Source organism: Podospora pseudocomata, assembly GCF_035222375.1.
Source record: "Podospora pseudocomata strain CBS 415.72m chromosome 1 map unlocalized CBS415.72m_1, whole genome shotgun sequence".
Lineage (NCBI taxonomy): Eukaryota > Fungi > Ascomycota > Sordariomycetes > Sordariales > Podosporaceae > Podospora > Podospora pseudocomata.
Window position 1 is genome coordinate 6,904,008 of NW_026946363.1, and position 23,028 is coordinate 6,927,035.

Here is a 23,028-nt window from a genome sequence, read left to right on the forward strand (position 1 = left end):
CAACACCATATGCAACGAACATGCAAAGCCGGTGAACCAGTCGGAGCGTTATCAGGAGGCCCCTAACCGAGAATACCCGACTGCCACCGCCCTTCCCTTGAAACTGGCATACAAACAACTGCTCCAGACTCCAGGGCCGTGGTTGATACTGGGGACCGATAACGGTGGGGGGTGAGTGGACTGTCCTGGCGACTGGGACCTCGGAGGGTGAGAGTATGACTGGATAAGGGCTGCCATTGACTTTAAAGTTTGCCGCTTCTTCTTGCTCGTTATCTCTCTTACTTATCCCGTATCTGTCGTAGGTTGGGAATTCCAGTTTCTTTCAGCGAGTTTTCACCAGTCTAGCGGACAATCGCATATAGACCGGTTTGCCGCCTTGACGTCAACCTGGCTCGGGATTGTTCGTGGACTATCTAAGCGCCATTGGACTGCCTCCCACGTCGTACTTCTTCTTACCTTTTTTCCCCCGTATTTTTTCATATTCTCCTCATCCCTTGCGCCAGCAATACACGTCGGTGTCTACGGCCACACACGGCATCTTTGTCTGCCACTGAGCATTCAGGGTACAACCTTAACAATCCTTGGCCAGAAGTCTTTGTTCTGGACGGACGCGCGCTCTTGCGCCGCCATATCGACTTGTCCGGCCGTCATTGACACCTGGGCCCGATTGAATCTCACCGAGGTCTCGCAGCTCTTGTTCTCCGGTCACAATGGCTTCCAGACAGCAGATGGCGCACCTGCGCAAGGTACCTGGTGCTTTGCTCCACGCTTCCCGAGCTTCAAGGCCACTTTTGCGACCTCGCATTGCAACTGCTTGCTCTACTCCCAAGGCACTCGCACGATGGGAGAGCACCACGAGCGCCGCCTGGGAAAGCCCGAAACCGACCCTCCGGACACCCGAGTTCCATAGACTGCCCGACCTGTTCCCTATCAATGAGAGCTTCACCAAACGGCATATCGGCCCGGACGATCAGGGCGTGCAGGAGATGCTCCAGGCTCTTTCGCCCCCTGTCAAGTCGCTTGACGAATTCGTGGAGCAAGTCATACCCGCGGATATCCGGTCAACCAGGGAGTTGTTTGTGTCTGAGGGAAAGCAGTCTGAGAGCGAAACCATGTCGAGGGAGGGTCTCCAGGAATGGGAGGTTCAGAAGATCGCACAGGACATTGCTGGGACTCCCAACAAGTCGGAGAGATACTTCATTGGCGAAGGATACTACGGCACTTTGGTCCCTGAAGTAATCAAGCGCAATGTGCTCGAGAGCCCGGCTTGGTACACCAGTTATACGCCCTACCAGCCCGAGATCAGCCAGGGCCGTCTCGAGTCCCTGCTCAACTTTCAGACCTTGGTGACTGATCTGACAGCTCTCCCGGTTGCCAATGCTAGTTTGCTGGACGAGGGAACTGCGGCAGCCGAAGCGATGGCTATCTCCCTGAACTCGTTGCCTACGTCGAGGCAGAAGCTGAAAGGAAAGACGTTTGTTGTCTCCAAGTCAACTCATCCTGCGACAATCAATGTGTTGTGCGGACGTGCTGAAGCGTTGGGGGTCGAGGTCGCCATTATGGACGTTAACGAGTCCACGCTCGCCAGCCTGCAGGAGTTGGGCGATAACTTGGTCGGTGTCATGCTCCAGTACCCTGATAGGTTCGGTAACGCTGCCGACTTCCGATCGATTGCCGATGCCGTTCACAAGCAAGGCGCGCTCCTCAGCGTCGGAACAGACCTGCTTGCACTTACTCTCTTAACCCCACCGGGCGAACTCGGTGCTGATATCGTGTTTGGAAACTCACAAAGATTCGGTGTACCCTTCGGATCGGGAGGACCCCATGCTGCTTTCTTTGCCGTGCAGGAGAAGCTCAAGAGGAAGATGCCCGGTCGTCTTGTCGGCGTATCCAAGGATCGTCTCGGTGGTCGTGCTCTTCGTCTGGCCTTGCAGACACGAGAACAGCATATCAGGAGAGAGAAGGCTACCAGCAATGTCTGCACTGCTCAAGCTTTGCTCGCCAACATGGCCGCATTTTACGCAGTTTACCACGGCCCTGAAGGTCTGAAGCGGATTGCTGAGAGATGCAACCTTGCTGCACGGGTTATTTGGGCGGCCGCTACACGCTATGGCTATGAAGCCCAGGAGCCGATTTTCGACAAGGTTACCATCGACTTGCCAGACATGGCTGATAAGTTTTACCGTTTCGCAATGGAGACTGGGGTCTACGTCAGACCAGTCGGCGAGAGCAAGGTTGCTATCAGCCTGGATGAGACGGTCACGGAGGAGGATTTGACCAGACTTGTTCAGATTCTTGGTGACTTCCGTTCCTATCTGGTGCAGCAGTCGGCAAACTCTGGAGAGGATTATGCCTCCACTGTCAAGAGCTTGCTCGAGGAGCAGTCCGTCAGAACTGCCAACATACCCGAGACGCTGAAGAGGACCTCCCCGTACCTGACACATCCCGTCTTCAACAGCCACCACTCCGAGACAGAGATGCTCCGCTACATCCACCACCTTCAATCCAAGGATCTCTCCCTGGTGCACTCCATGATTCCTCTGGGCTCATGCACCATGAAGCTGAACGGTAGCGCTGAAATGTCGCTCATCACCCTGCCAGGCTTTGCCAATGTTCATCCTGGACGTTTGAAGCAGAACATCAAGGCGCAGCCGATTTACACTATCATCTACGAGCTTGAGGAGCAGTTGAAGAGCATTACAGGCATGGATGGTGTGAGTTTGCAGCCAAACTCGGGTGCTCAGGGCGAGTACGCAGGTTTGCGGATTATCCGTAGCTACCTCGACTCTCAGCGCGGCCCTGACGATCCTGTCCGTGACATCTGCTTGATTCCTGTTTCGGCCCACGGCACGAATCCGGCGTCAGCAGCTATGGCGGGCATGCGTGTTGTCCCCATCAAGTGCGACACCAAGACGGGCAACTTGGATCTCGAGGACCTTCGGGCCAAGTGCGAGCAGCACTCCAAGCAGATTGGTGCCATTATGATCACCTACCCCAGCACCTTCGGTGTTTTCGAGCCGCAAATCAAGGAGGTCTGCAACATCATCCACTCCCATGGTGGCCAGGTGTACATGGACGGCGCCAACATGAACGCTCAGATCGGCCTTTGCAGCCCTGGTGAGATTGGCGCAGATGTGTGCCATCTTAACCTGCACAAGACTTTCTGCATTCCCCACGGCGGCGGTGGCCCAGGTGTCGGCCCTGTCTGCGTCAAGAAGCATCTGGGTCCTCACCTTCCCATTTCTACGCTCCACAACTACCCCAACCATACCACAACGCAGGTGACCAGTGCGCCATTTGGAAGCGCCGGTATCCTCCCCATCAGCTGGTCGTACATTGCTCTCATGGGCGCCGCCGGCCTCAAGAAGGCCACCCAGGTCGGCCTTCTCAACGCCAACTATCTCCTCGCCAAGCTCAAGCCCCACTACTCGATTTTGTACACCAACGAGCACGGCAGATGCGCCCACGAGTTCATCCTGGACGTCCGGCCTTTCCAGGCCACCGCCGGCATCGAGGCGATCGACATCGCGAAGCGCCTGCAGGATTATGGCTTCCACGCTCCCACCATGAGCTGGCCCGTGGCCAACACCCTCATGATTGAACCTACCGAGTCCGAGTCCAAGGAGGAGCTTGACCGCTTCGTCGATGCTCTTGTCAGCATTCGCGAGGAGATTCGTGAGATTGAGGAGGGCAAGGCCCCGCGTGAGGGCAACGTCTTGAAGATGGCGCCTCATCCCATGGTGGATATCATTGGCGGCGATGGCGAGGAGGGAAGCAAGTGGGATAGACCTTATAGCCGCACCAAGGCTGCCTACCCGCTGCCTTGGCTCAAGGAGAAGAAGTTCTGGCCTAGTGTGGCGAGAATTAACGATAGTAAGTGGCTTCTTGCCCTGTTATGGCATCGGTCTCAAGTACGCTGACATATTTCTAGCTTACGGAGATACCAACCTTTTCTGCACCTGCCCTCCTGTAGAGGACACGACGGGCGGTAATCTGTCTTCTGTTCAGACTTCTCAATAGACACACAAATGGGTTTTAGACGGGTGTTGCTCATAGACATTTCTTCTTCTGCGTTGGAGTTTATGGTTTCGAGGGGGCGTGGGTCAAAAAGGCAGGCAAGGGGAGAGTTCAACAAGTATCTCCCAAAGAGGAAGGGAAGAAAAGGAGATGGGGTTCAACAATACGTTCGGGCATTGATTGGCTTTTTACATATACAAGCCGCAAACGGGAGTTTCTGAGCGGTTTGGCGGGATCTGGCAGCATTTTTCTCCTTTGCTTTTCAACATGCATGCATCTCTAGATACCTTACATCAACACATCATCAGGTGGCTGGCTCTAGGGAGGAACTAAGGGAAAGGCGTTTTTCAACAAAGACGGGGTGGTTTGTCAAAATAAATAGTGACAGGACTGTCTTTCTGACTTTTTGTTTTCTTGAGCGTTGGAGTTGTTTGGGTGGATGGGTGAGCTCAACATTGTGAATCGACAGCTGGAACCAACCCCAGGTCTCACGCACTCGGCTGTTCATCTATACGATCCACACTAAGATCCACGAAATAGAACGCTTTTTTTCTGTCAAAACGACTACTTAAATTGCTTCCCATTTTATTTTTGACCTCCATGAAAAATGACCGCTCCCAATATGCAACTCTGTCCTATCTATTGACAACCAACTCCCCATGGATATCTTGAACTCATACTTAACACCAATCAGATGGGCCTTTTGCGTTTAGGCCTCGAAAACCAGCACAACGGAGTCATCACCCGCTGTGACAACCCTCTCACCATCAGCGCCCTGCACAAAACCCAAAACACCACCACCCTCACCACCACCTCTGTGACCCTTCCACTCCTTGATCAAACCAGCCGTTAGCCCAGCAGCAACAGCCTCTTGGGTAGCGGTCGCGCCACGCATGTCCCACCGTCTCACCACGCCGTCCAAACCGCACGACGTCAGGAGCCAACCGGCAGTCGCGCCAGTGGCAGCCCGGACAAAGTCTACCTTGACAACAGACTCCCCCTCGTGGGCACCGCGGATGTGTTTCCTTACTTGGAACGACCTCGCGGCATCAAAGATGGCAATGCTGCCGTCTACTGAGCCAGCAGCGAGGAGAGGCTGTTGCGGCGAAAAAGACAGGGACTCGATGCCGTCTGATTGTACGTTCAACGCAGCCAGAACGACGCCAGCACCGGCGGAAGGATCGCTTTGCGCGTTGGACGAGTTGGAAGGAGCAGCTCTGCGGCCGGCGGGGCCTCGTTGGACGGGGACGGCACGTTGTGTGGTTCGCGAAGCAGGCTGAGCGGAGAGGCGAGGGAGACCGACGACCCTGATGGCACCCTGGGCGCCACCGACGGCTACGAGCCCACCAGAGGGGGAAATGGCGACGGAGTAGAGGCCACCCTCGACGAAGAAGCGTTGATCCGCGTCCGCAAGAGATACAACTGTTTGACCGTTATCGGTGACGAGGTTCTTAGCAGCCGCTTCGCCAAAGACGTCGAAAACGTGGAGGGAGCTGTCCTCGCTGACGGTAGCGAGGAGAAGGCCGTCGGAAGACCAGGCGCCTGCTGTGCAGGATGCTGTGTGGAGGAAGTAGGACTGGACGATCTGGATTGGGTTGGAAGGATCGGCAGCTGGGTCAATGGTGAAGACCCAGACGGAACCGTCGGATGCGCCCAAGGCGATGGTGTTCGGATGGGCGGCGGATGGGCAAGGCGATACCCAGTTGACTTCTTCTGTTTCTTGTGACTCGCCGACGTACTTGAACTGAGCACCTGTCCCTGTGTTGGGAACTCCTACAGCGTACACGCGCAACCGCCCGTCCATGCCGCCACTGACCAAGAAGTCACCGCGTGGTAGAGTGAATGTCAGCGCATTGATGCTGTCTGTGTGTCCATCGATGGCGAACAGGGGTTGAAGTTCGGTCGGTTGCCACGCCCCAGCGGAGCTAGGGTCTGAGTTGTAGCTTGGGGGGAGGACTGGCTTTGACGATGCGGCAGAGATGTCGATAACGTAGCCTTTTCCTGGGGCATCGTCGGCGTCGCCCTCGGAACCACCTGTCGCAATCAAATGTGGGTATACTGGATGTTGAGCGATCGCAAAGACTGAATCCTTGTGCTGGTCAAAGTAGGCGATACCGTCGTTCTCCAGCACTAGTTCTTCGCCTTGCTCCTCGTCGTCTGAGTCCATGGGGACATCTTCATCCCCGTCCATATCGTCAACAACCTCCTGGACATCGTCCTCGGCGATCATCTCGGGCTCCGAGTCGTCATCGTCGGCAGGGTGTTGGTATGGCTTCGAGGATGACATGTTTGTGGAAGCTTGGCTCTAACGGATATGGTGAGCAGTGATTCGTGAAGTTTGAAAAAAGGAATTGGTAGCTAACTCGATGCTTGAAGACTGGTGGGATGGTGGGGTAATATTTACCACAACTTTTTCCAGCACTTTGCCTGCTTGATAAGCAGTCTGCTTATCGATCCATGGCGGGGTTCGAATTGGTTCTCAATTCCCCACAAATGTCAAGCGTGGGTAAAATTCGGTAGCAATGCAATCCACTTTGAACATCACAACTGCTGTTAGTGACCCTAACCCTGACTAGAGCAGCAAGCCAGCAACAATGATGGTTCAAATATAGCACTTGACAACCGCTTTGCTATTGTTGACAAATATAGAGAATCACCCAGAAACACTTTCGTGAGAAGCTTTTAACCGAATCTGCATTTACGTGCGGTAACCAGCTAGCGATTTGGAATACCTGCAAAAGGGTCAGGACTTGGCCAACACAGAGGTCCATCTGTGCAGTCCTACAGCCAATATTTGGCGAGACCATTCACCTGTCGCACCGATTGTACGAGCTTGGCTGTAGTGTGGAGCTACGTTGGGTGCCTGGGCATCGCCACGGGGTTCAGCCTCACCAAAAAGCGGATGTGGCGTCTCGTCAAGCAGCAAGAACCGGCACCTCGAGCTAGAATTTCCGGGCTGGCCCGGGGATTGATGTACCCAAGCGGTACTTGAAGCGTTGGCAGGAGGTTCAGAACGATGTGTTGACGGTTTCTCGGAGACACCCCGACCTTGACCGCCATGGGTACTCACGTCTTTTGTGAAGTAAAGCTCAAGCACCTAAGTGATGTCATTTCCACAGGCTATCCAAAAAGACGACTTACAATATATATTTGCAATTGTGAGGTTAGGATATAAGTCAAGTATGTCGGATATTGGTCTAGAACGGCTTCAAATGATGAAGTCAATTGACTTCAGCCAGAGGGAGGGTTCAGGGTAGCAGATATCTTGCAGGGTCCTGGATGGAAATAAATTGTTAATTGTTGAGTTTAGAACCCAGGCAGTCAATTTGAGGCATGTAATTGAACTGATGACAAGTGTCTGACAAAAGAAAAGCTGCTTTGAGTCCCCAGCTTCAGAAAAACAGCAGGGCACTGCAAAACGTTCATCAACATTTACAGAACCTGACCGAAGACTTCAAGCCCAATGGAGAATAAGAGTCTAGCAACTGGGTAGTAGAGCTCCTTCGGAGAAATAGCAAAGGCGCAAAGCTGTAAGGCGCCAGTAGCAGCAGCTGACATATATCAGAGTCAAATATATCAGAGTCAAGGTTAAGTAAATTGAGAGCTAAGAGACTAACAAACAAACTCATCAAAGAAATACCATCTTCTATCCAAACGAAAGCAAAACTGAAACAACACAACAAAGGCCAAAGTTACCTAGGTAGGTAACGGAACCTCCTCACTCCCATCTCTCACCCCCCGGTGCTTCATCGCACTCACCACACTCTTAACCATCCCCAAAAATCTACGCACAATCAGCCCTCACAGGAACCTCTCTGCAACTATCCGGTCCCGGGTGAGGGCTATCACAAAGCTGATCACACTCCACCCCCGGCGCAACAAACACCCTGTATTCCTGTCCCACGAACCCAGGAAGTCTAAACTGTCTCGGATCGGTAGCCGCCAGGCCAGAAGCTCTGTACCCAGCCCGGCAAGCACAGTAATTCTTCTCCAGCCCAAACGGAGTAGAGATGCAAGACGTTGTGATGGTGCACTTGTTGAAGAATGGGTTCGGGTTGCAGGTAGCGCACGTGCTGGGCTTGCTCTTGCGCTTGCAGTCAGCCGTGCAGGAGGAGTAATCCTTTCCGTTGTTGGCCTCGCCGTCGTCGCACTCCTCTCCCAGGGGGTAGTCAATGCGACCGTCGCCGCACGTTGGCTTTGGGCAAGAGGACGTGCAGCGAGTTATCTTGGTGCAGGTCTTTGTGCAGTTGGAGTTGGGGGTGCCGTTGAGGTAGCCGTCGTCACACTCTTCCGGGTGCTCAACAATGCCGTTTCCGCAGACTGATGGATTCGGAGGGTAGCAGGGCTCTTTGAACGTGCAGGTGCTGGTGCACTTGGACGAGGGAGTACCGTTGAGATCACCGTCATCACACTCCTCGGGATTCTCGGTGATGCCGTTGCCACAGATGGGCCCCTTGACCCAAGTGCAGTTGGTTGTGCACTTGCAGCCAGGGCTACCATTGAACGAGCCGTAATCGCATTGCTCTCCTGGGTCGACGACGCCATTGCCGCATGTCGGTGGGCAGGGTACGTCAACCTTGGTGCAGTTGGCAGAACACTTGGATCCAGGGGCACCGTTGAATTGCCAACCAAGGTCACACTCCTCTTTAGGAGCATCCAGAATGCCATCACCGCAGTAGTCACAGACGGTGCAGTTATCTGAACAGCCGCTGTTGTAGGCTCCGTTTCTTGGCCCGGCATCGCACTCCTCGCCAGGATCGATGTACCCGTTGCCGCAGACAGGGGCCTTTTTGCAATCGTCGGTGCAGCCCGAATTGGGCTCACCATTGAGAGATCCAAGATCGCACTCCTCGGGCCAGTCGACATGTCCATCACCACAACAAGAGACCTTCTTGCAATCTTTGGAACAACCGGAGTTGAGCTCACCATTGCGATGGCCCAGATCGCATTCCTCGGGGAATGCCACAATCCCATCACCGCAGCAGGGAACCTTCTTGCAGTCCTTGGAGCAGCCAGAGTTGGGTGCTCCGTTGAGCTCTGGGCCGAGATCGCACTGCTCATAGGGCAACTGGACCATCCTGCTCAAGGTGAAGGGTTAGTCATGTTCAAGTCCGAAGGATCAAATTTCAAGCACTTACCCATCACCACAGACTCCACCACAATGGGTCCCATTGCGGCACACAGGGTAGCTTGGTCGAGGGGTAGGGTCGTGGGTGGCGATAACATGGGTGGTAGTTGTCGTGTTCACATAGATACGGGTACAGCTGGCCCCTCCCATGAAGAGGGCGAGCAAGATCTTGTTGTGAAGCATCTTGAGACGCCAGGCTGGTTGCTAACTTTTGAGGTCGAGAGGTTTGTATGAGTGACGGATGGATGGGGTTCCGTCGAGTTCAGAGACTCTTTATAGACTGAGAGAGACTTCCAAATATTGTTTGGCCTCATCTCACATGACGGCAATCGACCTGAGTACTAAGAAAAGAATCTCATCGTTGTTCGTTTACACTGCCATAATGAGCCTAGGGCTGAAGTCATGACACTTTTGGATACTTGACAACAAAATTGGATACCTGCCCATGATACGACGCCCGAATCATCTGCTTTCGGCGTTCCTCGTGCCCTGCCTGCTAGCTTATACAGAAACGCTGGATGAACTGTCGGCTCTCGCTGTGTGGCTTGTTCATTTTGGGTCTTGTGAACAAAGCAGGTTGAAGGCAGTGCTCCGGTGGTGGAGAAGAGATGGCAGGACCTGAACTCGTATTTGGCTCATTACCTATTGTGAGTCTGTCTTTGACAAATAAGGTTATTTGGCCACAGCTGAAGTACATCATCTCTATCACAATGGCTTGGCTTATTCTGATGTTGGCTGAGCATGTCGTTAGTGCATTGATCTCTGAACAAACAGCGAGAATTCTTTAGTTGGGTGAAGTGGGTGGAATGAGGGTGTCAACTGGTGCCAGTAAGATTCGAGTAGAAAATGTAATGGCTGATTGTGTATGACACTGCGCGACTTGGAAAACGCAATCGGACGTAAAGAATGATGGAAAGGCGGCTCAGGTATCGTGCCTTTTCCTTTCGGCTGGCCGTGAGCCGAAAAGATGGTGGTGAGACCTGCAGACGTAAAGACGTAAACCCGAGGCTTTGGTTCATCGTTCTTGCCATTCGGCTGAGTTCTCCACCTTCTGATTCGTTATTACCTTCAGGGAGGGCTGAGATTACCTAGTATCTCAAAGATACCTGGTATTCATTCCTAGAACGGATACGGCGCCACCTGAAAAGAAAGCTCTATAGTTGGAACCTTACGTAACTCGACCATTGTTCGATAATTATGACTTATGACCAGAGTAAAACGGGCTGGGCTCTTGATTCTCTCAGCCCCGGAACTGCACCACCACCATCGTCCGGATAATTCAAATCCGATGATTGGTTGATATCAGCCGTCGGCCAAAGTTGACAGGTGACATTTCCTGCGCCAGTCCCGAACTCAGAATGTGAGACACAAGAAGCAGTTGTGCACCTCATCGGTTCGGCATATTGATACCCAAAGACTGACACGTAATTTTCACTCTGCGGTCCCGTTGATGTAGCTCACTGTCAGCCAATGGTACTTGGGCCTGAGCGGTAGGACGATTGAAACCAGGCTTTGATATGGCTGGTGGCTTCCACGCAATGTAAAACTAGTGGGCGGCTAACGAGACGGATAGGGTCTCAGGTCTGAGCAGTCGAGAAGGTTCCGGGGGCAATTTTGTTGGCAGGTAGACAGACACCTGTTTTGATGGTTGACGGGAACTGTATGTGGGCTGAAGTGGGCTCTTTTGAGTTGGTTTGTGGCCGCCTCGCACCGCAGAAAACACAGGAAGAGCTCGCTGCTCAACAATTGGAATCTTCTCAAGGCAAGAAGTTGTGGTCCTCTTGGCGGACGATAGTTATTCGATATTGATCATGGGGCATTCGCAGACGCTTTGTAACTTACGAAGCCTCATCTCTTGCCTGGAGATACCGACTTTGGAGTGGCCAAGCCAGAAAGTAAGCCAGCACGCTCGGTAACGGCTCAAGTCAAGATATTCAAATCCAACACTCCTTTTTCTTTCCACGGGGATCAGCTCCGTCTTTCGGTGGACCGCTGCCACTTGCCATCTGCGAACCGTGTTTCATACAGGCTGGCCAGTAGAGTGGAAAAGCCATGGTCTGCGAGAAGCCAAGATCGGCAGATATGTTTCGGATAGCAACCACCGCTTGCTGCGATGCAAGTCTCACCAAAAATCATTTGCAAAAAGCAACTTATCGGTGGAACTTGGCCATCTTCCGGACTGGTGGCGTTAGGGTTTCTTCCATGCAACACATCACACCACCATCACGTTGTGATCTACCGCTCAGACGAACCATCCAATCATAGAGGGCGTGTGGCTCAGTTGGTAGAGCGTTCGCTTAGCATGCTTCAGTGTATGCGAAAGGTCCTGGGTTCGATTCCCAGCTCGTCCAAACGTTCAATACTTTTATTTTTTGCTCATCTTTCATAAGCCAGAAAATCCACATTATGGTGGATACATCATCAATGCCCTGCCTGATCCGCCCGTTTGTCACCTGGTCAACTTAACGGCTGTGGAGCTTGGGAAAGGGGTCAAATAGGGGTGCTGGCGATAGTACAATCTGGCCCAGTAGATCTTGACCACGACGTAGAAACATTAAGTAGGTAGTTAGATTTGGGACGCGAAGGGGATATGACCAAGTACCTTTAAATCAATGTTGCCAGCCCAGAAAAAAAAAGACGCTCATTCTGTAATCTTCCACCACCAAAATATTATGACATGATGACCCCCGTATTATGATTAAACCCACTCCAGTGAGTCTTCCTCAGCTTGACTGTTTTCAAGTCCCGTCCAGTTGGCGAGAATCCTCAACGTCGTCCACCACCTCTCTCCAAAATCGCGCACCTCTGCCGATATTTCCTGGATCTCTTCGAATTGGAGAGCCCTTTGGTCGACAACTGATCCATCCACATCCAAGTAAAGTTGGCTGGGGTCGTCGCCAAGATGGTGGTAGTATTGACCGAGTGTGCGGGCATAGTATCTTGCCTCGGACTGGGGCAACTCCTTCAACATCGCCTCCTCATCCGTTGCCGACTCGAAGGTCCATACCGTTGCGTCGAGGTGGTCGAGTACTGTGGGAGATCGAAGCTCCCACTTCCCATCTGAAGGCCTTTGCTCCAGTTGGGTTCGCCACTCCTGGGTGACAAAGTTGAGTATGCCGCCGTGAGTGCAGACTACAATCCGTGGGGTGTCATGCCTCCCTTGTGCTTGATGAACCGACAGGACTTTGGCGGCCCACTCCCGGAGCCAGATCCGAGCCTCCTTCACTGCCTGGTCAATGCTGGCAAGATCCGGGATGTCGGTAACAGCACAGGTCCGATCTTCATCCGTCTGCCATCTGTTCTCAACACCCTCTGGCCAAACCATCCGGGTAATATCCACCTCCTGCTCATTGAGAATGGTAAGAGCATCTTCATCCGTGCCGCCCTTGAGTCTCAAAAATGTTACCGACTGTCGCGAAGGGGCGTTCTCGCGAACAGTCGGTATTCCGGGTATGTCCGATGGTCTTGTCGACGCTTCCATAAGGCCGGGATGGATGTAGATGCTCTTCTCAAGCTCTGGTACCCTGGGGTTCATAGGGGGCTCGCCCTGAGGGGCATGGAAGGGGCCCACGAGCTGGAAGGATGGGCACAGACCTTGAATGGTCTCTATCGCCCTTGTGCATGGTGATGAGACCAACAAGTAGACATTGTCTAGCTTCCCGGGCACATCCTTGTTGTAATCCAGGCAGGTCTGCGCCCCCGCGTTCGTCAAGCCATCCGGCAAGAAGAAACTCGTCCTCACGGTCTCTCTCCTCTTCTCGACGATGTGTTCCAGGTCCTCCAGACTCTCTAGTGGCGGGTAGTCGAGATTCGTCGGTACCTCGGCAACCGATTCGGCATGTCGTTGAAAAACGATGTGCACTGATGTGATGTCGGGCACGGTTGGGATTGAACCCATGATTGATTGATGGAGGGATCGTAAGCTTGAGGGCTGTTGCAGATGAGTATTGGGGTTTCCATGAAGATCAATCCGAAGTGATGATGATGGGTAGCAAGAGAGCAGCCAGCTAGGGGGTAGTGTCTTTTTTTATGCTGATGGGTGTCGTCCCTACACCCCCTCGCATCTGCACTGCATCGTGGAGGGACAGGTTCGGCAGATGAGGGGTACGCCGCGAGACACAAAACCGCTGAGTGGCAGAGGGTTATGCGGCTGGTGTTAATAGTTCAGAAACATGCCACAGCAAAGTCGGAGGTGCAGTCCAATCGGACTGAGCGGTCGGCAATGTCAATCGACGGTGCCTACTCGGTTTTTCTTTCTTTTTTCTTGTCCGTCCACATCATTGCAAACTTGATGGGTTGGCCCAGGTGGGTGATCTGGTCTGAAATGGGGTACGGAGTACATATTGCCTCGCAGATGGATGCAGTCGGTGGGTCGTAGCGTAGCGACCGGGACAGGTGGGGGTGGAAAAGCAAACATGAACGGGCAAACTGACATGCCGCTGCCAAATTCTCTCCAAGCTGCAGCTACCAGCTCTCTAGCTTCCAGCCCAGCGTTGCTGCTTCGAATCGGAAAGGACTCCGTCGACAACCCCCTCTTGTCTCAACTTTTGCTGCTGCCTGCCGGCATTTGGTCACACTATATCGTCATTTTATTACGGGACATACAGGACAACTACTTTCGTGAATTTTACGGGGAGGTGGAGGGGATCCATTCAATGTGCCCTGTGTTGCACTTGATAAAAAGGATAACGCCCCTCCCAGTCGAACACAGCAGCCAGCGTTGTGGTTGGTCCAAGTGGTGCGAGTGGCAGCGCCCACCTCTGCCCTCCTTCCCCGTAATCTAGCAGCTGGGTGACATTGAAGGATGGCCAGGGTCAAGATTATCCCCGAGTCTCGATCCAACTCCAGTCCATCGCCCAGATACGGCGCGCCCAATCATCATCGCCGCGATCTCCATACAACCTGCAGCCAGCCATATGCATCCACTTGCATAATCCGTGGCGGAGACCCCATTGCGCATCAATTTTGCGATATCGTCGATGCCTAGTTATATTCTACCCAGTGCCCAGATCAACTCCAGCAAGCCAAGGCCATTGTGCACCCGAGGGGTTTTGACACAAACAAAACACTATTTAATTGTTTCCTGTGTGCGAGGAGAATCTAGCGGAATCAGGTACTAGCCAGTGGGTCCCGGAAAAGGGAAGAGTCTTGTGGTGAATGCGGCAAGAAATGTCGTTTCTTTGTTCTGAGCTTCCGGTCAAGCTCCTTCAACCCGAATCGTGGTTGCTGCCAAAATGTTCATATTCAACCTGTTTTGGTGGTTGTTTGGCCTTCACCGTCTTTTCTCGACCCCCCCAAGATAGATGTATTGTTGCTCATCATGCCACCAAAAGAGGACACTCGCAACGCTAATAATAGTCCCGATGATGATAATGGCCAAGCCACGGTTGACCCTAGAGGTCTAGCGCCAGCATGGGCAGCAAACAGGACGGATCTGATTGAAAGTCTTCCTTTCTTTAGGCAAGCGCAACAGGGGATCTATCAACATAATAGGATAATACGTGGGGTATTGCTTGATGGCCGCGAGGGGGAACACAGCTACTTTGACGACGATATCGTCATCATAAAACTCGATGCCGGCGGTGACATTACCAATTCTGGCTACATGCGACACTCCACATCCAGGCTGGAGGCGGCACAAAGAGCCAAAGATGAGCAGAGTCCTGTTGGGCTGATTCTTGGTAAATGCCAATCTAAACCCCTCACGACCCAACTTTGTTGATGCACCGTAAAGCTAAGCTGCAAATTCTCTATTTTCAAGGATCCAATTCCGACAATCTACACCTCCGAATAGCACCCGCCAAGCCATGCAGATACGCGGTGCTCGGAGAATATGTTCTAACCGATCTCTGGCATGAGTATCAAGAAGGTGGAGATGCCACAGTGACGATGGCCCGGTACCAGAGACGGCAGTTCCTTCAACCACCGTGGTGGAAGGCCAACAATATCGCCTCGGCTCGCTATCGAGATCAAAAGCAACGTCAGGTGCAAATTATCAGCGACCGAAAACCCACACGCAGCAGAGTTTGCGAAGAATGTGGACAACCATCACCGAAAAGATACAAAGTCTGGGTGTGCGCCAACCCACGATGTGAGAAATTCTCAACGGCAGAAAACGGGGAGGTCTTGTCCGAGGATGTTTTATTCTCCACGCATTGGCTGCTTGAGAGGGTAGCATCAACCGGCGAGGCAGGCCTTGACTTTGGATCCAACCGACTCAGACGCCCAACACAGCCGACTGACATGCGAAAGGGGTCAGTCTGCCCTAAATGCGGGAAATGTGTTTCGCGATTCCACTGGGCGTCGTGGGTCTGTGAAGGACCATACGGGTGCGGTCACGCCGTCTCTCTGACTGTCGATATACCAGAACTCCAAAACCTCTTGAAAGAACGATCAAGAGGTTTCACTCAAGCCAGACATCCATTTCACAGCCTCCACGATCCCCGAAATCTTGAGCGGGAATTCATCAGCCACGGGATTACTTTCATTAAGTTTAAGCATGAAATGCCCGGTGGAAGCGTGATCAAGCTCCTCAAGTCCCGACCCCCCCGTACAGCTACCCCAGGCACGATATTCGACGATCTATTCAACAGTATCATCTGGGAGGCCAATCACGGAAGCCGCCTTGATCTCCAGCGTCATACAGCGCCGAATAGATCCACAGGCACCAGGATCAACAGATACGAGATCAGCTTTGGAGAGAAAGGGGACCCGAGTGCATTTTATCCGGTGGTGCCTTTGGAAAATGCACCCGCATCTGTTCAAACGGTGCTTGAAATACTCACAGAGCTGTTGGAGGAGGATATACAGGATACGACGGTGAAGCGTACAGAAAAGACCCAGGACCCCTGGTTGTTGACAGTCACCGCGTACGTGGGCGGTGAACAAAAAGAATATTTCAAGCCTGCTGGATATAACAGAGCCGGAGACGTGACGGCAACCCTGTGCTTGGGAAGCCCGGTGAGAATGAGATGGCGATACAGCCCTGATTACTGGAACCACACTCAGGCAGGACGGGTGCTAGATGGCTCCCCGTTACCAGAGACGAAGCACTTCGAGGCTCTACAGCAACTCAAGGGAAGAAAAATGTCGCGCGGTGAATACGAAAAGCAGAGACAGGAGATACTGGACAGTTCTGATGGTCAATCACGGCCTCGCAATGAGATCCCGACATATTTGACTGCTGATTTGACGCATGGTGATATCTTGATCACAGAGGGTGATGCGATAGGGTCGCGCTTTGACTCGGCGGTGGAGCCACAGGGACTTTTACACATTCGACTGACAACGTTCAGGGTACAAGATGGCGATGATGACGGAAGAGGAAGAGGAAACAGCGCGGCGAGACGGAGCACCTCTCGAAGTCGCTCAAGGGGAGGCATTTCCACACGAGCCACAGAGGCTCAGAGGGTGTCTTCTAGAACGAGAGGAACGCCGGAAATAACATCAAAACGGATTACAAGGGGTCCCTCCAAAGCACGGAGAGGCTCTTCCGAAAACCGACAAGAAGAAAGCGCAGTGGAAGCAGAGAGCTCAACGCCATCCGTACCAAGACGTCGAGGCAGAAAAGCTGGTTCTCGCCAGAAGAATCAGAAAAGAAAGAGCACGTCACCAGATCCCTCCAAAACGCCCAATTTGAAAACAAGGAGAGCGGCAAAAGAAGCAAGGGATGTAGGTGAACAAAATGAAGCCCAACGATCAACAGTCAATATTAACAATTTTTACTATAGAGGACAAAAGCTCAATCGGGACACTCGGAATCAGTGTCCTCTTCGAATGTGTCCATAGCGTCTTCCTCCGATGGCGAAGACCAAATACCCAAAAGGCAAAAGACACAAGCTACGCTTACTACAAAGACCATGAGTGCCCCAACGGGGCCTAAGCTTAGGTCGATTCTCAGAACTGCCGCCAGTATGAAACCGAAGACAACCTCGAAAACATCGAGGTCAGACTCCCCCGACATACTCGCGACTTTTCAACCAGCTAGTACTGCCGCCACGACCTCAAAACTGCGGTCAAACTCACCCGACATACTCACTACCTCACACCAACCATCTCACACTGCCTCTGGACACATTCCAACTCTTTCACGGAGAAGATTCATATATCAAACCCCTAAAAAGCCACAAACCCGTCCACTAAACGCGAGAGAAATAGAATATGTCGAAACAATCTTGCACACAGATCCCGTGCCAACCAACTTGAATTCCACGACCAAGGTTCCGGACAAGATTAACCCACCTGGTCTTGAGGGAAGGTCTGTACCGCCGTTGCCTGTACCGCTCAGGCGCAACCCTCGGCCTGTGATACCATCATCAATACTGAAGCCTAGGTGCGGAAGTGCTGCTCCTGTCGTTGGCTCAAAGTCACCTGAGACACGCACAGCACAGCACTTACCTTGGGAAATCGACACACTAGGGGTTCCTGTTCCTCCCACGCTGCTGTCAAACCCAATACAGGATCAAGAGCGTACGGGTGGCACTGGAAAGCCCAAGGCAAATCATCTCGCACCCACAAGTCCAAACACCCACGAGTCTCCCGCCTCTTCAAATCCCCAAGTCAAGACGCCCCTCCTTCCCAGCCCACCGCCTCTCAAAACTACCATCGAGAAAAACAGCCTCGTCAGCCCCCCAATCAGCAGCTCCCCCACACGACATCTTCCGGCCACCGCTCGAAGGACAAGCACCACCATCCCACCCGCCAGCCCAACCCTCAACCGCCAGCGTTCCCTACAACTGCAAGACCCAAACCTCAAAGTCATCACCATCTCGCCCTCTCCATCCCCCTCCCCAGCCCCAGAGCCTCAACCTTCAGCCCAAAACCATGACCGAAACAGCTCCTCCAGCTCATCCTCATCCTCATCCTCATCCGAAGACGAAGACGACAACGGCGCCTCGTACAAACTACCGGCCCCGGACAGGACGCGGTCGAGGTCGAGGTCGCTGTGGGGGAGATTGTGGGGGTCGTGAGGTTTCTGCTTGGAAATGGGGGCCGATTGAGGGCGGGGAACAAGTTGGGATTTTGTGTAGGAGAGATGCTAGAATGGACCAGCACGGTCCACGCTTCACCTCCATACATGCCCCTATAGGCATGTTTGAAAAGTTTTGCTGGGGTCGGTGCTGGCCTCACAAATGTTCAGCAGGGTGGCAATGCTGGATCCCCAAAGATGTTGTCATTTATCAACAGGGTGGTTGGCGTGCACGCCCAAGGGAAAGTTGAAGATATAAGCAGGAACACGTGGTTGTTGTTGTATGGTCATAAAGGGCAACGTCTGAGCTATAACCGAGATACTTTATATTTAATCTTGTCCTCCCATCTCCACACATTTACTGTATTACAGCCTTACAGAAGTCTCCCTTTTCCCCAGAGGCGACACACACAGAATTCAGAGGCCAGCATTGAGTCTCCACCAAACTGCGTTTTATTGAAACTTGTGACACTCCACGCGCTTGTGAGAGACCTCGTTACCTCCGGCTTACCGACTGGTATCCAGTACATACCTTCCCACCACTTTGTTCTCCCTCATGGCATCAAACACACCACCCAGCTCGCTCATACCCACCACTTTGACCGGTGCCCTCACCAGCCCACGGAGGAAGAAGTCTATCGCCTCCACCATATCCTGTCTGTTCCCAACATAAGACCCCTTCACCTGCACCATCCTCACCACGGTGTCGAACACCGGCATGCTCACCTTGGCACCCGCTGGCATGCCAATACAAACCACCGTCCCATGAGATCTCACATACCCGGTCGCCTGTTGAAACGGCTTCTCCATCGGGGCCAGCAGCAAAACCCCATGCGGTCCCAGCCCATCCGCCGTGGCCGCCTTGACATCCGCCACCAGGTCCTTGCTCTTCAAATAATCCACATACACCTCGGCCCCCAACTTCTTGCAGCTCTCCCCCTTTTCCGGACCCCCGTCAATAGCAATGACGTGTAGGCCCATGGCCTTGGCGTACTGTGTCGCCAAACTTCCCAAGCCACCACCTGCGCCCACAATGGCCACATACTGCCCCGGCCGGGCCTCGCTCTGCTTGAGCCCAGTGTAGACCGTCAAACCGGCACACAGGATGGGCGCAGCAGCGTCCAACTCAACCCCTTTATCCTTGGGTAACTTGGCCACATGCGAGGCGTTGGCGACAGCGTACTGCTGGAAGCTGCCATCGACCGTGTACCCCGAGAGCTGCGCCTCGCTGCAAAGCATCTCCTGAGCTTGCATGCAAAAGGTGCAGTGGTGGCAGGTGGAGTTGAGCCAGGGGATCCCCACGTAGTCTCCGACATCGACGCCCTGGCCCGAAGCAACCAGGCTTCCTTTGGCCACCACGACGCCGGCGCCTTCGTGACCGCCGACCAGAGGGGTCTTGCGGGGCAGGGGCCAGTCGTTGTTGAGGGCATGGAGGTCGGTGTGGCAGACGCCCGAGTACAGAATATGGATCAGGATTTCTTGGGGGCCCGGAGTGGGGACGGGAATGGTTTTTAACGTCATCACTGGCGCCATTTGTTAGCGTGTGAACATCTGGTAATGGAGAAGACTTGAGGGGAGACTGCACCGCCATCAGCCGTGATGACCTGAGCCTTCTGCTCTTTGGGGATATCGGGGGCCATTGTGGATTGCTGGCGAGAGCAGAACAAGCTTGATGCGGGAAACAGTGAGAGGAGGAAAGGTTAGAAAAAGAGAGAACGAACTTCAGTGATAGCACTACTTTAAATGCGCTTGGACACGTCTGTTCTCACTGGATGAACGTCATGGGCTCGTCAGTTCGTCTGAGGGTTGACAGTTTTTATGCTTTGATGCCAAGCCCACTTTCATTGCAAGCCTGGTGACGTCCCGAATGCAGATCTGGTTGCTGGGAAATCTCCATCCGCATACTGGTGCGGCGGGAGGCACCGATCCCGAAATCCCATACCGAGATGTCGATACAAAGTTCTGAAGCCGCCTTTGTGAGGGTTGAGATCGCAAGTGTTGAATGTGTGGCTTAACTCGCCAGCAAACTTGGAAAGCGAAGGTAAAAGACACTGTCAGCCATCATCCCTCGTACGATTGGCGACGTGTCATGGCTGCCCATGGCGGTTGGCTGTGGCCATTGACGCAGCGTGGTTCATATACATCCCAAAATATATCAGAAAGTTAAGAATCGAGACGCACTTACTTCCAGAGGCATTCCCGCCGCATTCTTATCTTGCATCGGTCCCAAGGGAGGCGTTGCGGAGTTTCGGAATTACATCTCAAAGGACTTCGGACAGAATGTGATTTTTGGAATGGGGGAGTCTAGGTCGGAGTTCAGCCAGTGGGGGTATATGGCAAGCCCTTTGCCGCAGTCATTGTCAGTATCAAATTATGTGCAAGGAACACTGGGAATGCATAAGTATCTTAGTGCAACATCCGTCTTGAAGTGAGGGTGTTTTGTCAACATCAAATTTTAAAAGCAAACCATGCTCAGATTCAAGGAAGTGGTTGACACGTGTTTATGTGCAAGCCGCAACTTCTGTTGCAATGAAACATGTTTTGCCAAAAGCCACCGACTTGATCAGCCTGAAGCGGGCAGCGCGACCTGCAGACTGCCATTATTATTGGTGGGTGCATACTTGGGGTAGGAATTCTAGGGCTGTACATCCAAGTGATGGTTCTGAGAAAGTCTTCTGTTGATATTTCACCATATCGCTTCTCAGGGGTGAAGCAAGCCCAGAGTCCTTGGGTATGGAGAAATATGGCAGGGTGGTGAGAAGTAGAAACAGCTGCTTGAGACAGGAAAGCCCAACATGGATCAACATCAAGGGGGCAGACCTTGGGCGGATACAGACAGAAGAGCCGGGGCCTGATGAATTGTTTTCGACATGTCGTCACCAGCCGAGAACGACAAAAGGAAACAGTCAGAGATAGGGGTGCCCAACTACGTATAGTAGAATTATGAAGAACCATCGTGACTTTCGTCAAACAGTTTTCAATTGCCCTGTGTGACGATTTTGCTCTTTTAGAGCCCTGGTGGAAGCCTCTCGAATCTCGCTGTTTTGGGATGTGCCCGAGGCAAAGGCAGGACAAGGAATACAACGCGGACCTAAACGCTGGTGGTCATCGTTGCTGCAATTGCCGAAATACAGTCTTATCACTGGGGAATATGCTAGTTGGAATATTGGAAGGCTGTAACCAGCCATTAGAGCAGTACAATTCGGTCCACTCACTCAACAGCTTCGAAGTAACGGCTGACACTCAACACGCCAGGTATTCGCTGCGGATGACTGATCATCACGGGGCTTCAAAGCGTGATGGTTGTGGTGAATTCTGACCAGAAGACCTTCTTCCTGCTCTTGACTTGCTTAGCTTGCTCTTGAAGACCCTCGACAGCCACGAGCCAACACTTCAATTCACTTCTACTGTGCGTTATATCACTGCTAGTCTCGCTCCCCAGTGGGAACAAATTCCCAACGCGCTATTCACTGTTGGCATGATTGCTCCCGCAACAGCTATATGATTTTGACCGCAAATAAACTCTTGATTGCTTCCACTTTCCCAGAACAACTCAACCTGGGTTCCAAACTACCTTGGTCTTCCTCCCTCGTAAGATCATCGACACCAACCCATCACTCTCCCGTCATCAACATAATCAAAGAATCTTAAGTAAGTCAGATGTCTGAAATTTTATCAATCGTTCAACAGTAGCAGCTACCCAGTTACTAACGGTTTCCGCAGGCAGCTCAGCAAAATGAACTCCAACCGCTCCCGTCCCGATAGCCGGGCTGGCCGTGCTAGCGAGCGCGTTACCTTTGATGAGATAGCGCTCAGTGACGACGAACGTATTGCCACAGTTTTCCACCCCATGAAGGCCTTAGCCAACCGTAACGAGGCCGACGAGCAAGCGTTGGGGGACGAGCGGGAGAGGCGCGGGTTCTCCCGCAACTACCGCGGCGATATGAACAATCCCAAGAACCAGCGCGGCATGGTTTCCGACAATGAGAACACCAGCTTGTTCATCACCCGGTTGCCTGCGGATGTCACCCCCGCTCAGCTCTTGAAAGCCCTCGCCCCCCATGGACCTTTCGGGAGGGTTTGGTCAGTCCACATCATCCCTGCCAATGCCGACAAGGGCCAGACAGGGGCCGCGGCAAAGCTCATCATGTTCGATCGCGCTGGGGCTGAGGCGGTATACAACTTCATTCACCGCGGCGGTCTTTCTTTCTACAATGGGTCGACCGGGATCCGGGCGATTGTCTCCTGGAACCAGGTCAAGTCACCGCCGTCCGATCCCCGGGGCACCAAGTCGCGCGTTCTCATTATCTCGGGCCCTGCCGACTTTGTCGATGTGAAGAAGCTCAGAGCTCTGTTCAGTCGCTACTTCATCTATCAGGAGGAGGAAGTCAAGCTTACCTCGCATCGGGACTCCAAGCATGAGATTGAGTTCAGGTTCTGCTGCTTTCACGCTCAGGCGGAGGCCGCATCGGTCTTCCTCAGACGTTTGAAACCTTCAAGTGTGTTTGTCAAGTTTGGAGCCGACCCTCTTGCTCAGCAGCCCCCAGCAAACGCTCAGGCTCGGTCGTCTGTAGCGGAGGACCGCTGGGCCCTGTTGGGTCAGCGCAGACGTGGAGGATCTAGTTCTTAAGCATTTTGGGCAATGCTTCAAGTCGACGAGAATATGGACGGCGGGCCGGTGGTGACGGAGAAGGCAACCTCGACCTAGGTACTCATCAGAAGTAGTTCACGGGTAGCCCTGCTCGATTGGTGAAGAATCTATATATTATCACTATTACTTGCCCTATTATCTGCCTTTCGTCTTTTCATAGACTACCGGGATTGCCTTAATTACATGAACTGTTCACGATGTCTGAATAGCCTCTCTACCCTTGTTGGTGAGATTTGGTGGTGGTTTCAGGGGGTGGCGTGAACA

General features: G+C 52.9%; 7 protein-coding genes and 1 non-coding gene across 8 annotated transcripts; 4 read left to right on the plus strand and 4 right to left on the minus strand.

The window, feature by feature from the left end:
* The first annotated feature begins 115 nt into the window (after positions 1–115).
* Positions 116–4,600, plus strand: GCV2 (glycine decarboxylase subunit P). Its single transcript, XM_062886647.1, has 2 exons — positions 116–3,873; positions 3,932–4,600. The coding sequence occupies exons 1-2, from the start codon at positions 711–713 to the stop codon at positions 4,018–4,020; spliced, it is 3,252 nt and encodes a 1,083-aa protein (XP_062749776.1). The 5' UTR covers positions 116–710; the 3' UTR covers positions 4,021–4,600.
* A 126-nt stretch (positions 4,601–4,726) lies between these two features.
* On the minus strand, positions 4,727–6,304 carry SQT1 (60S ribosomal subunit assembly or modification protein; the record flags this gene model as incomplete). Its single annotated transcript, XM_062886648.1, has 1 exon — positions 4,727–6,304. One exon carries the CDS (start codon positions 6,302–6,304, stop codon positions 4,727–4,729), a length of 1,578 nt encoding a protein of 525 aa, XP_062749777.1.
* Positions 6,305–7,591: 1,287 nt separating this feature from the next.
* Positions 7,592–10,316, minus strand: QC762_122320 (uncharacterized protein). Its single transcript, XM_062886649.1, has 2 exons — positions 9,156–10,316; positions 7,592–9,095 (listed from the first exon to the last, which is right to left on the minus strand). Exons 1-2 carry the CDS (start codon positions 9,326–9,328, stop codon positions 7,802–7,804), a joined length of 1,467 nt encoding a protein of 488 aa, XP_062749778.1. The 5' UTR covers positions 9,329–10,316; the 3' UTR covers positions 7,592–7,801.
* A 1,095-nt stretch (positions 10,317–11,411) lies between these two features.
* Positions 11,412–11,496, plus strand: QC762_0022770. The gene has a single exon. It is a non-coding gene; the product is annotated as a tRNA-Ala (tRNA).
* A 347-nt stretch (positions 11,497–11,843) lies between these two features.
* QC762_122330 (uncharacterized protein) lies at positions 11,844–13,043 on the minus strand (the record flags this gene model as incomplete). The annotated part of the gene is made up of 1 exon (XM_062886650.1): positions 11,844–13,043. One exon carries the CDS (start codon positions 13,041–13,043, stop codon positions 11,844–11,846), a length of 1,200 nt encoding a protein of 399 aa, XP_062749779.1.
* An 870-nt stretch (positions 13,044–13,913) lies between these two features.
* On the plus strand, positions 13,914–18,539 carry QC762_122340 (uncharacterized protein). Its single transcript, XM_062886651.1, has 3 exons — positions 13,914–14,826; positions 14,907–16,816; positions 16,876–18,539. Exons 1-3 carry the CDS (start codon positions 14,466–14,468, stop codon positions 18,112–18,114), a joined length of 3,510 nt encoding a protein of 1,169 aa, XP_062749780.1. The 5' UTR covers positions 13,914–14,465; the 3' UTR covers positions 18,115–18,539.
* Positions 18,363–19,984, minus strand: ADH1_1 (alcohol dehydrogenase). The gene is made up of 2 exons (XM_062886652.1): positions 19,699–19,984; positions 18,363–19,636 (listed from the first exon to the last, which is right to left on the minus strand). Exons 1-2 carry the CDS (start codon positions 19,751–19,753, stop codon positions 18,621–18,623), a joined length of 1,071 nt encoding a protein of 356 aa, XP_062749781.1. The 5' UTR covers positions 19,754–19,984; the 3' UTR covers positions 18,363–18,620.
* Positions 19,985–21,849: 1,865 nt separating this feature from the next.
* On the plus strand, positions 21,850–22,743 carry QC762_122360 (uncharacterized protein; the record flags this gene model as incomplete). The annotated part of the gene is made up of 1 exon (XM_062886653.1): positions 21,850–22,743. One exon carries the CDS (start codon positions 21,850–21,852, stop codon positions 22,741–22,743), a length of 894 nt encoding a protein of 297 aa, XP_062749782.1.
* Positions 22,744–23,028: the final 285 nt, after the last annotated feature.

Coding starts and splice junctions, on each gene's coding strand:
- QC762_122320 (XM_062886649.1), bottom strand. CDS start 9,328: ATGCTTCACAACAAGATCTTGCTCGCCCTCTTCATGGGAGGGGCCAGC. Junction 9,096..9,155: donor GGTGGAGTCTGTGGTGATGG/GTAAGTGCTTGA, acceptor CACCTTGAGCAG/GATGGTCCAGTTGCCCTATG.
- GCV2 (XM_062886647.1), top strand. CDS start 711: ATGGCTTCCAGACAGCAGATGGCGCACCTGCGCAAGGTACCTGGTGCT. Junction 3,874..3,931: donor TGTGGCGAGAATTAACGATA/GTAAGTGGCTTC, acceptor ACATATTTCTAG/CTTACGGAGATACCAACCTT.
- ADH1_1 (XM_062886652.1), bottom strand. CDS start 19,753: ATGGCCCCCGATATCCCCAAAGAGCAGAAGGCTCAGGTCATCACGGCT. Junction 19,637..19,698: donor GGTCATCACGGCTGATGGCG/GTGCAGTCTCCC, acceptor AAATGGCGCCAG/TGATGACGTTAAAAACCATT.
- QC762_122340 (XM_062886651.1), top strand. CDS start 14,466: ATGCCACCAAAAGAGGACACTCGCAACGCTAATAATAGTCCCGATGAT. Junction 14,827..14,906: donor TCCTGTTGGGCTGATTCTTG/GTAAATGCCAAT, acceptor TCTATTTTCAAG/GATCCAATTCCGACAATCTA. Junction 16,817..16,875: donor CGGCAAAAGAAGCAAGGGAT/GTAGGTGAACAA, acceptor TTTTTACTATAG/AGGACAAAAGCTCAATCGGG.